At 36.2% G+C, this 13091-nt stretch overlaps 1 protein-coding gene across 5 annotated transcripts in view; it reads left to right on the forward strand.

Moving 5' to 3' along the window:
* LOC132378335 (triple functional domain protein-like) overlaps positions 1–13091 on the forward strand; it is a 346417-nt gene that overhangs the window by 275883 nt on the left and 57443 nt on the right. For all 5 annotated transcript variants that reach the window (XM_059945155.1, XM_059945150.1, XM_059945151.1 and 2 more), the window contains exons 36-39: positions 2730–2900; positions 4219–4314; positions 6662–6816; positions 9527–9593. In XM_059945155.1, coding sequence (XP_059801138.1) covers positions 2730–2900; positions 4219–4314; positions 6662–6816; positions 9527–9593 — 489 coding nt within the window. The remainder of the gene's footprint in view (positions 1–2729; positions 2901–4218; positions 4315–6661; positions 6817–9526; positions 9594–13091) is intronic.

Here is a 13091-nt window from a genome sequence, read left to right on the forward strand (position 1 = left end):
TTTTGGCATTTGAGAGCAATGACAAATACCCAGAATGTCAAAGAGTCAGTGTTTCCAAAGCTTTCAAAATATTTTGTACTTGTGTTTTACTTAGTCTTAGTAACATAAAGAATGAAATAGCCCCTTAAGTCTGATCACATCAGGTCACATCTAATCTGTGAGTGAAGTCAATTTATCCTTTTCCTCACTTCCCATCATATTTTCAGTTACTTAATATAAAAGCAAACATCCGTTTGTTTATTTTCTGTACGAATGTTGACATTTTAATTTTTTATGTATTGAGACCTTTATGGGCCATCACTCCTTTTGTTTTTTGACCATTTAGAAAGCTCTCAATCCTGACCTCCTCAATGCAAAGTGGGTGAATACAAACGTACCAAAACTTAAATATATCAAAAATCCATTTGACACTGTTGTGCGCCTTCACAATCTTAAAAAAAAGTGCACCGAACTTTGGAGCTGGAGTAAGTAATTTGGCCCCTTCAAACCTGCCCTGCTAGGATCATGACTAGTTGTCTACCTTGATTTAATTTTCCTGCTCTACCCACACATTCCTTGGCTCCTTTAATATCCAGCAGCCCATTAATCCATCAGTGTTCAAGTCTTCACAGCCCCTGGGGTAGAGGATGCCAGAAATTCACCATTCATTGATGTGTATTTGAATAATTGGGACCTAAGCTTTGATTCTTGCTGTACCCTAGTATTCACAACTAACCAATCTGAGAAGAATGATTTTTCTGTTTTGTTTTCTATTTTCCTGTATAAAGTCTTATCAAAATCTTCTTGAAAATGTAAATGCACTCCCTTATCTACTTGACAAAGAACTCCATTTGTTTAGTTAAACATGAATTTTCTTCCATACATCCATTTTGATCTTGTTCAGTCATATTGTTTTTGAATATCTTGAGATCAAATCCTACATCCTAGTTTCTAGCATTTCTTTACTACCAGTGTTAAACTAAACAGATCAGAAGGTTTTCAGTGTCTCCCTTTGTTAATTAGTGTGCTACTCAACAGACTGCAGGAACCATTCAAGAATCTGTCGATTTTTTGAAAATGATAATCAGAGCATCTGCTGTCCCTATTGCCACTTCATTCCAAATTCTAGGATGTAGATCATCAGAGCCTTAGGATTTATCAAATTTCAAACTCATTAATTTCTCTAATAGTATGTTATACTAATACTGATTTCTTTCCTTTTCCCCATTTGCACTGGATCCTTGGTTCTCCAGTATTTCTGGGAAGTTTTCTGTGGCTTCCTCGATGAAGAGAGACACAAAGTATTTGTTTAATTCCTCTGCCATTTCATTATGTCCCATTATAGATTCTTCATTCTGTGTCTGTAAGGGATCTACATGTACCCTTGCTGTCTTTTCCCTTTTGCATATCTAGAGAAGCTCCTTGTCTGTTTTTGTTTATTGCTAGTTTATTCTTATAATCTATTTAACTCTTGGTCATCATTTGCTGGATTCTAAAATGTTCCCAATTATCAGTCTTTTTCCTTTTCCTGACAACATTACTTATTTTGTTTAATAATTTAACCCTTCTATTCCTATTGTTTGCCATACAGCCAATTTTGGATTTTACCATCAATCCATACACCCAAGGCATTTATAACTACAGGGAACGGTTGTACACCTGAATGGATCCTTGCAGGTCCTTAGATAACACTTTTTCATGAATTAAAAGAACTTGTATACTCTTATTAGGTCATAAATAATACTTTTAACTATTTAGAAAATTGAGGTGCACACCGTCTAGTCCTGAGGACTTGATGCTTATTATCCCCTTCATTTTTTCCATTGTTGATATTTTATACATGCTCGTTTTAAGAAACTTGGTATTAATTTTCCAAGATTTATGTTCTCTGCAGTGAATACAGATTATAACCAATCATTCCACATATCTGCTCTTTCATTTACATTTACAGTTTTAACAGGGTTTATTTTTTAAGCAGCACACACAAAATGCTGGAGGAACTCAGCAAGTCAGGCAGCATCCACGAGAAAGAGTAAACAGTCAATTTTTCGGGGTGAGACCCTTTTTCTGGACTAAGAAGGAAGTCAGGGAGAATGCAGAATAAAAAGTAGTTTGCACTATTCCTGACCTTTGCTTCTCTCTGCTCCTCATCTGTACGGTTTCACATAGCCCCCAATTTCCTGATCTTTCAAAAGGGTTCACATTCCTCTGTGAAATGAAAATCTTACCCATTTCAGGTTTAAGATGCGGTATTTTTAAAACAAATTATTACATTTAGAGATAGAGGAGATAAAAGTTAGGTATCAAGGTCTAGATTCTTTAATGAAGATAACAAGGTAAGTCAGAGATAATAAGTTTTAAAATGCCGCAGAATCCAGCAATGGTGTAGCTGCTTCATGACTCCAAAACAGGAACTAATAAAAAAAACTAAGAATTCCAATTTGCTCCGTTAAAATTGGAACATGCCAGTGTTTACACAACTGGAAACATATGTAGGAACTTGCAGCTTTAATTGTCAGAAATTCATATTGAACATGCACTCCACATGTTGTGCTTTGCTTTTGAAATGAGGTCCTATTGGTCAATGGAACTGAATTTCAGAAATGGAATACAATGCATTAAGGTTGTTGTATTGCACTCTTACCATGACCAATTCAAGGATGAATCCCTTCCTGCTTTCATTAATTATCACACTAACCAGGTTTACCTCTGAGCCTGGTTTTATTGGTATTGATTTTATTTTTCCACAGAGAGGACGGAATGAAGGGCTCAGCAGTGGAACTCTGTCAAAATCATCATCTTCAGGAATGCAGAGCTGTGGGGAAGAAGAAGGTGAGGAGGGGGCAGACGCTGTGCCTCTTCCCCCTCCAATGGCAATTCAGCAACATAGTCTTCTCCAGCCGGATTCACAGGATGACAAGGTAAGAATCACATCCAAATTTAACCAACAAAAGGATAACTGTAGCATTTCTAAAGTAAAAACCTGTCAGACAGTTCTTTCAAAAAAAACCTAAGATTCTCAGTTAACTATTTGATTTGAAAGATTTTTTCCACTTCGTCACAAAATTTAAAGTGAAGCAAATTAAACCTGTGATGTATCGATCTGTAACAACAGAAGCATAACAATTGGAAAAAGGTCTTTTGATTCTTTTTTTCATCTAGGTGAATACATAGCAGGATTCTTGACTACATCACAAGGAATTTCCCATCAGACTTACAGTTGTCAACTTAAGTAGTAATCATTTGGCTTGAGACTGCTTTTATGCAATGAAATATGATATTATTTTCATTGCATGTAAAATTGGAATTTAAATCAGTAGTTTTGACTTTCACTATTGCCTAATTATTTTAACAATTTGCTTAGAGTTTTACTGTAATTTGTATTTATTGAAGAATGTTTAATTTGTGTTAATGTATCACTTGAAGTCTGTCATTAATGTGGAAAAACAATAACTTGTATGCTGTAACTAATTGGTTTGTTTTCTCTTTTTTAAATGTACTCTTCTCACAGCATTATGTTGATTTATGTTCTGTCTCTGTATTCTCTCAGTTCCCTTATCTTTCCATTTAAATCATTATGCTTCCTCTGTCTTGGCATTTCTGTTGAATTGTTTTACTTGTTCCTAAACCACTTTGGCTAAATTTTGTGTGAAGCTTGCTGTTTGCAAGGTTCAATTTAATTATATCAATCTTTTTTTTAATTAAAAAAAGGATTAACATTGAAAGTTGTTTACTGTGCTGAACAAACCTCCTTTTTCACAAATATCTTTTGTTATTATTAGTCACCATGTGGAAATTAAGTCTGTTGTGCACCTAATGGTACATGAAACACCTAAAAAGCATGTACTGATAGTTTACTCTGATTGGCCAAGTGTCCCTACCCAGAAATCCTTACTGTTGGTTCCCACAATATTCTGCCAGATGCATGCAATTTTGTACAACTAAACATAAGTTGACGTCATATTGCTTTTGAGGCCAGAGATCTCCTAAATTCCTGCAGTCCTGGTCTGGGAACAAATCCATACATCCGAATGTACTTTGAGGATGCCTCAGAAATGGTGAGCCTTGACCCCTTTAAAAAGAAAAGTAAACTCAACAATAGATTTGTAGAAATGGCTGGATATCCTTTATTGACTATTAATGATAGCATTTTGGTAACGTTTGTCTTACTTTAACTGACCAAAGCAGTTGTTCCAAAAGAGACATTATTCCTTCAATGAACTTTCTCTCCTCTCTTAGACATCCTCACGCTTATCTGTACGCCCCACAAGTTCAGAGACACCCAGTGCTGCAGAGCTTGTTAGTGCTATTGAAGAGCTTGTGAAAAGTAAAATGGTAAGAGAGAATGCCCATTTATTGACATCATTTAAAATTAATTCAGCTTCTCTTTGATACTTTACTTATAATGTTTATTTCTACAATGTATATCTTATTTCTATAAGTAAGAATCCCCACAAAGTTGGGAATCAGTTTAGAAGTGAAGTACAAGTATGTTTATATTTTTAGTGACAGTAACCTTTCAGGGAAATGGAACGGATTTTTTAATGATCAACCTCCAATGTGGCTTCAAACACAGTAACAGGTTTCCCCCGCTATCCAAAGATAGAGCGTTCCTATGAAACCTTTTGTAACCCGAAATGGCATAAGGCGTAGAAGCAATTACCATTCATTTATATGGGAAAAAATTTTGAGCGTTCCCAGACCCAAACAATAACCTAGCAAATCATACCAAATAACACATAAAACCTAAAATAACACTAACATATAGTAAAAGCAAGAATTATATGATAAATACACAGCCTATATAAAGTAGAAGTATTGTATGTACGGTGTAGCTTCACTTATCAAAACGGGGAAGGCAGCGAGCCAAGATCAATTTGGAGGAAAAGAATCGGTACGTACATGCGTACACGCCTACGCTTGTACACATATGCGCACACAACTGCCCACACAAGGCTTCACAGTCATGGTAGTCTTTCTCGGGGTAAACACACATATAAAGCAGGCGTCTTTTTTTTTTGCAAAAGCGAAAATCCTCTTTGGTTAGCGAAAACAGGTAGTAATGTAGGTCATTCATAACAGCGAGCTGTCGTAAGGCAAACGTTAAAAAAAACGGGGGCCCTCCTGTCCCTGAGTGAGCATAACCAGACATGTAACTTACCACTGTTGCTCTCTAATAATATGCTTTATAAAGTTGGATAAATTTTTGCATAGTAGGGGAATTAAGGGTTATGGGGAAAATGCACGGAGGTAGGGATTAGTCCATGGTCAGATCAGCCATGATCTTATTGAATGGCGGAGCAGGCTCGATGGGCCAGTTGGCCTACTCCTGCTCCTATTTCTTATGTTCTTATAAGTTCTGTATTTCCTGTGCAGATCATTCTTAGGACTGCTGAGTGTATTTGTCCAGTTTAGCAGTTTCCTCCAGATAAATAAAAATTGGAGAGGTCTCCTCCTGTACCCATGACTGATTAATCAGTGTTGGATTCAAAGTCAGGCATTTTTGAAAAGGCAGCCAGGACAACATTCTGTAGAACATTGTAAACTCAGTCAGCTCCATTATGGACAAGATGTACCCCAGCTTCCAGGACATCTTCAAGGAGGAATGCCTTAGAAAGGTGGCATTCATTATCTAGGACCCCCCCCCCCCCCCATTACTCAGATTATACCTCTTTTTGTTGCTACTGTCAGGGAGGAGGTACAGGAGCCTGAAGACACACACAACGATTCAAGAAAAGCTTCTTCCCCTCTGCCATCAGATGTCTGAATGGACATTGAACTCATGAACACTACCTCACTAATTTTTTCTCTCTCTCTTTATACTACTTATTTAACATATATACATACTGTAATTTACAATTTTTTATTAGGTATTGTGTTGTATTGCTGCCACATAACAAATTTCATGACTTAGTGTAGTGATACTAAACCTGATCCTGATTCTGGTGACTAACTTCTGTCCAATAATTCTTCACTGCTGTATTGTAATGCTAGAATCCCCTTCATGTTAGTACTGCTAAGCAGCCTTCATCAACATTTAAGAAGGCCCACCATTACCTTCTAAGCATCAGTTTAACAAGAGCAATAGGTAAATACTTTGTTTGGATCATTTACATTCAAAACAATCATGTATTAGAAGTTTGAAATAGAATATAGAATAGTACAGCACATTACAGGCCTTCGGTCCACAATGTTGTGCCGACCCTCAAACCCTGCCTCCCATATAACCCCCACCTTAAATTCCTCCATATACCTGTCTAGTAGTCTCTTAAACTTGACTAGTGTATCTGCCTCCACCACTAACTCAGGCAGTGCATTCCACGCACCAACCACTCTCTGAGTGAAAAACTTTCCTCTCATATCCCCCTTGAACTTCCCTCCCCTTACCTTAAAGCCATGTCCTCTTGTACTAAGCAGTGGTGTCCTGGGGAAGAGGCGCTGGCTGTCCACTCTGTCTATTCCTCTTAATATCTTGTACACCTCTATCATGTCTCCTCTCATCCTCCTTCTCTCCAAAGAGTAAAAACCTAGCTTCCTTAATCTCTGATCATAATCCATACTCTCTAAACCAGGCCAAATAAATGAACAATAACCCAACAGGTTATTGGATTTTAGTTTTCTTTTATATTACAATTACTAAAAAAGTGTTTTTCTTCCTCATGCATCTAATAAAAACTTGCAGGCACTGGAGGACCGTCCAACATCCCTCTCTGTTGATCAAGCAGATAGCAGCAGTCCATCTTTCAACCCATCTGATAACTCTTTGCTGTGTACTTCCTCCTCCTCTCCTATTGATGAAATGGAAGAAAGGAAATCTAGTTCCCTTAAGAGGCGCCAGTAAGTCACTCGTCCATTAGCAGCAAAGTGTCTTTCATTTACTTTGAATTTGCAGATGTTTCAGTGAAGTTTTCTTCAAACTATATTTAATGTTGACATGATTTGTAATTTCCTGGTATATTTAAATGTAGATTATTTTGTAATCAACCTACAATTTATATAATTAATTAATACAATGATGCAATAATAAATATAAATATATTATAGTTTACTATTATATTATATACTATGTATCTGTATACATAGACAATCTGTGGTTTAACTGGAGAACAAATTATGTATTTAAGTGTTAATGCGGGACAAATTACAACACTACCAATTGTACTACAGTACGATAAAATTGTGTGTTTCTACTTGTTATTGATGTAGGAATTCATCCAGTGTACACAATGAACAGACAGCTAGTGTGATTGCATCCTCCAAATCTTTATTTTCATTGCAACATTCAAGATGCTTTATTGATACCTTAAAATTCTTTGTAATTCCTAACTTGTTGAAGTAGTGAAGCAGTCGTTTCATTTTCACTCTATTTCTTGTATCGACAAGCCTGCATGCTTGAAACTGCACTGAACAAAACAGTTTGGAGTTGTCTTACTGCTTATTCCTCAACAACCATCAGAGGCAGAAATCACTGCTTTTTGAATGCAAACACATGCAACTAAAGCTATTTAAAACTTCGCTGTAAGCACAATGTAATGTCTAATGGCCATACAAGTGCATGCAACTGACATTATTTAGAACCTGTTCAGCAAGTCTCCAAGACCAATTAAGCAGCATAGCTTTTCAAATAAACAAAGGGAACCCTGGCTATTTTCCTGATTACTTTTCGTTCTTTAAGAGTTGTCTCAAATATGCGGCTGCCCTGATTAACTGTTTGCCCAATTAACCAGAATCCACTGTTTATTCTGTATATATTTATCTGTTCATCCATCTATCCCAAGCTATGATTTATAATATGGGCTACATTTCAAAATATTTATCACAGCCCAGAACTATTCATTAAATTAGTTCTTACTTAATCTCTGTAACTTCTGCCATCTCCAAGCAGCTTCCACCAGCAAGCATATCTTTCTCTCACCTTCCATTTTCTGCTTTCCACAGTGATCTCCCCTTCATGACTTCCTTGTCCATTGGTCCCGCTTCACTGATCTCCCTCCTTGTACTGATTCCTTGGAAGCAGAACAAGTGCCATACCTATGTCCACACCTCCTCCCTTGCGACCATTCAGGGCCCCAAACAGTCTGTCCAGGTGAGGCGACACTTCACCTGTGAGTCTGTTGGGGTCATCTATTGTATCTGGTTCTTCCAGTGTAGCCGCCTGTATATCAGTGAGACCCAACATAGATTGAAAGACCGCATCATCGAGTGCGCCAGAAAAAGCAGGATCTCCCAGTAGCCACCCACTTCAACTCTACTTCCCATTCCCATTCTGACATGTCAGTCCATGGCCTCCTCTACTGTTGGGATGAGGTCACACAGGTTACACCTTGGATTCCATCTAAGTAGCCTCCACCCAGATGGCATGAACATCGATTTCTTGAACTTCCAGTAATTGCCGCCCCTCTTCACCATTCCCATTACCATTTCACTCTCTAACCTTATCTCCTTACCTGCCTATCAACCTCCCTCTGAAGTTCCTCCCCCTTCCCTTTTCTCCATGGTCTTCTACCTCTCTAGCCCTTTATCTCTTTCACCAATCAACTTTGCAGTTCTACTTCACTCAGTATCTGCCCACCACCCACGATTTTACCTATCACCTACTATCTTGTACTTCTTACTCCCCTCCCTCCACCTTCTTGCTCTGACCACATCTCTTTTTCCAGTCCCGATGAAGGGTCTCGGCCCAAAATGTTGACTATTTACTCTTTTCCATAGATGCTGCCTGACCTGCTGAGTTCCTCTAGCATTTTGTGTACCTAAAGGTACAGCCTTCATTGAATTTTGAAAACGTGACTGCAAACTCCACCTATTATAAAATAAAAATCATTAAATTTACAATCTTCTGATCATTCCATCTGTTTGAGATCAGCAATGAACATAATTTTTAACAGAGGTAGTCAAATCACTATCCACTTTTAAGGTCAACTCCTTTAAACAAAAAATCCCAAGTTTCCACCTGACTATTATCCTGACTACCTCCTAATACTGGTCTATTTATGGACTTCAGCAGCAGAACATTTGTTTCTTACAGTTTCCTCTCAATTTTAGTGTAAAATCTGCCTACTGGGTAGTTAGATCTGGTGCTAATTCAGAGATTACATTCATTTCAATAGATACAAATGACATGGGGTTCAGTTTCAGTAATTTACAAGTTTTTAAAAATTATTTGAGTTAAATCATATGTGTTTACTTATTTTCTGATGCTCTGTGTTTCTGATGATTCTAAATGCTTAATAACATAATTATTTTTATGTTCTTTTTAATTGTTTGTAAATGTCTGAACATTTTGGATGAATGGTAAGCAGGGTGATAAATTGTCAAAGTAATTTCTGTTGATAAGGACATAGCTAATGGACTGATTTGCAACTCAGTGTAAGACATATTGCAGAGCAGTAATCACGAGCACATTACTGCCCCTTAATGCAATCTTGGGTGTCCAGTGGGCCACTTTATGCTATGGACCCCAGACAAATTCACATTATTGATGTGAGTTGCTGTTCTTTAATTTTTTTTTATCATACATCTGATAATATTGTTTCTTTTCATGCAGCTATGTCTTACAGGAGCTGGTGGAGACTGAGCGTGATTATGTGAGGGACCTGGGATGTGTGGTAGAGGTGAGTTTCCATGTAATTCATCATAAATTTCCAGTATTATCCAGTTACTCTGTGTGGTTAATGGTTTTGTATCATCTGTGAACTTGCTAAGCAAACTTCCGGTATCTGAATTGTGTTTTTACAAAAATGGCTGGTGGGTGAGAAGGGCTATTTTCCCCTACAAAATATTTGCTAATGATCAGCTGCTAGGCTGGGCAGGGAAGGCAGGCGGAACTTAATCATGGTAAAGTGTGAAATATTGCATTTGGAAGGGAAGGAGGGTCAAAAAATCTGATGCAGGTTTTATTTGTCAACCTGAGTGTTTATTTTTCACACAGAGATTGGTGGGTACATGGAATGCACTGCCAACAAAGATGGTAGAGGTGAATACAATAGGGTCTTTTAAGATACTATTAGACAGATACATGATAGAGGGCTATGTGGCAGGAAATTCCAGGTAATTCGTAGAGTAAGTTACATGATCGGCACAACATTGTGGGCCAAAGGGCCTGTAACGTGCTATAGATTTCTATGTTTCTTTGTAACTTAGTCAGCCACACTTAACAATAGACAACAAAGAAGGATTTCATACCCTGCCTTAAAGTTTAAAATATGTCTTTTTAAATTCAATAATTTCAAGCAATACTTCAGTACTTGTTTACAAAGTATATGATTTTGAATACGCACTGCTGCTGGATTGATGTCATCCAGTGATTTTCTTGCTCAGTTAGTCACAACACATAAGATTGTAATTTATGTAACAAACAACAAGGATCCCAAAAATCATTCTCGTGGAGAACTGCAGATACCTAGCCCTTGAACTGTTCGTAACACAAGATGTTCTGCAGATGCTGGAAATCCAGAGTAACACACACAAAATGCTGGAGGAACTCAGCACAACAGATAGCATCTATGGATAGGAGCACTCGCCTCAGTGTTTACCAATAATCAAAGATCTCCCTTTTTTCGCCTATTTTGGGGCACTAGACAAGGATGTCCTCTTAGTCCATTACTATTTAACATTGCCTTAGAACCTTTGGCAATTGCCATCAGACAATCACAGGATATTTTGGGTATTAATCGAGGGACAGACATTCATAAATTATCTTTGTATACAGATGATTTATGACTATTCATTTCTAACCCGGAGAAATCCATCCCAGCAGTTTTGTCATTATTGGCTCAATTTAGTGAGTTTTCTGGGTATAAGTTAAATCTTAATAAAAGTGAATTGTTTCCTTTGAATAAATGGGTTCCAATTTATGGAAATTTACCTTTTAAATTAGTTAATGATTCTTTTACTTTTTTAGGGATCAAAATCACAAAAAACCATAAAGATTTATTTAGATTTAATTTTTTACCCTTATTTGTTCAGATTAAAGGTTTGTTTACTAAGTGGTCACCTTTATCTTTATCCCTAATAGGAAGGATTAATGCTATTAAGATGGTTATTTTACCTAAGTTTTTACATATTTTTCAAGCGATACCAGTTTTTATCCCGAAATCTTTTTTTACTAATGTTGACTCTAAAATTTCTTCATATATATGGCAGAATAAAAATCCCAGGTTAGGTAAAATATATTTACAGAAGACAAAAAAGGAAGGCGGGTTAGCATTACCTAATTTCAGATTTTACTATTGGGCAGTTAATACTAGATATTTGTTATGTTGGTTGAAAGTTGGGGGTGGATCTTTCGTCCCTTGTTGGGTGAGTTTAGAAACTATATCTGTATCAGCTTGTGCTCTGGGTTCTATTTTAGGGACTTCTCTCCCTTTTGCTCTTTCTAAATTGCCGAAATGAATTGACAACCCGATAGTTAAACATACTTTGCGTATATGGTTTCAATTTCGGAGATTTTTTGGGTTGACTCAATTCGTTTTAAATAGTCCTATTGTATCTAATTGTTTTTTCCACCCTTCCATTATAGATCAAGCTTATTCGGCTTGGAAAACTAAGGGATTACTAAGATTTTCTGATTTATTTTTAGACAATTGTTTCATGTCTTTTGAGCAATTATCCAACAAATATAACTTGCCTAGATTTCATTTTTTTAGATATTTACAGATTAGACATTTTTTAAGTTCTGTACTCCCTATGTTTCCAAATTTTGTGCCTTCAGATATTTTGGAGAGTTTATTTGAATTAGACCCTTTTCAAAAAGGGCTTATTTCAAAACTTTATAATATAATTATGAAGATACGTTCAGAGCCTCTTTATAAGACTAAAAAGGATTGGGAAAGAGAGCTTAGTCTTATTATTTCTAGTGAGAATTGGGATAGAATTCTTCAGTTAGTTAATACATCATTGTTATGTGCCAAACATTCATTAATACAATTTAAGGTCGTACATTGGGCCCATATGTCCAAGGATAAATTAGCTCATTTTTACTCTCATGTTAGTCCTATTTGTGATAGATGTCAATCTGAAATTGCGTCTTTAACTCATATGTTTTCGTCTTGTTCATTTTTGGAGAAATATTGGAAAGATATTTTTGATATTATTTCTGCGGTTTTGAATATTGGTTTACAACCTCATCCTATTACCGCAATTTTTGGTTTACCAATGTTAGACTCACTGCATTTATCTTCTTCTGCCCGTCGAATGATTGCATTTCTAACTCTGATGGCTAGAAGATCTATATTGTTGAATTGGAAAGAAATTAATCCTCCCACTGTATTTAATTGGTTCTCTCAAACTATGTTATGTTTAAATTTAGAAAAAATTAGAAGTGGTACTTTTGAGACTTCTATTAAATTTGAAAAGTTATGGAGACCATTTATTCAACATTTTCATATGATGTAATATGATCCTGTGCCAAATTCATTTGATTTCCCAGCTTTTAGCTTATGTATGTTGAGAGGACCGGAAGTGGCAGCATTGATGAATACTTATTTTTGTGAGATATTATAAACAGCCCCTTTTTTTCTCTCTCTCTTTTTTTCTATATTAGTTATTAGATTAGTAGATTAGCTAGTTTTGCATTATATATATATTTTTTTAATTTTTTTTCTTTCTTTTTTTCTGTTTTTTTTTATATTATATATTATGAAATATTTAGACTTACCATGTTCATACATATATTTTATGGCTTATGTCTTGGTAAACTCATTTATATTGTAACTATTATGTATGTTTTTTTTCATATGTAATAGAATTTATGTTGGTAATTTCTTTATCAATATATTATTTGTATTCTGTTCATATTACTAATAATAATAAAAAGATTTAGAAAGAAAGAAAGAAAGGAGCACTCAACTTTTCAGACCGAGTCCTGATGGAGGGTCTTGGCCCAAAACATCAACCTCTCTATAGACACTCTCTGGCCTGCTGAGTTCCTCCTGCACTTTGTGTGTGCCTTACTTTGATCTGGGCATATAGCCATTATTTATTGGACTAGTCCGGCTGAACTTCTGATCATTGGAGATTCTCAAATAATGATGGTGGAGGACATGATAATGGTAATGCCACTGCTATTTTAGGGTAGGTGTTTAGACTCTCTCGTTGAATATGTATATCTG

Source organism: Hypanus sabinus, chromosome 20 (assembly GCF_030144855.1).
Source record: "Hypanus sabinus isolate sHypSab1 chromosome 20, sHypSab1.hap1, whole genome shotgun sequence".
Lineage (NCBI taxonomy): Eukaryota > Metazoa > Chordata > Chondrichthyes > Myliobatiformes > Dasyatidae > Hypanus > Hypanus sabinus.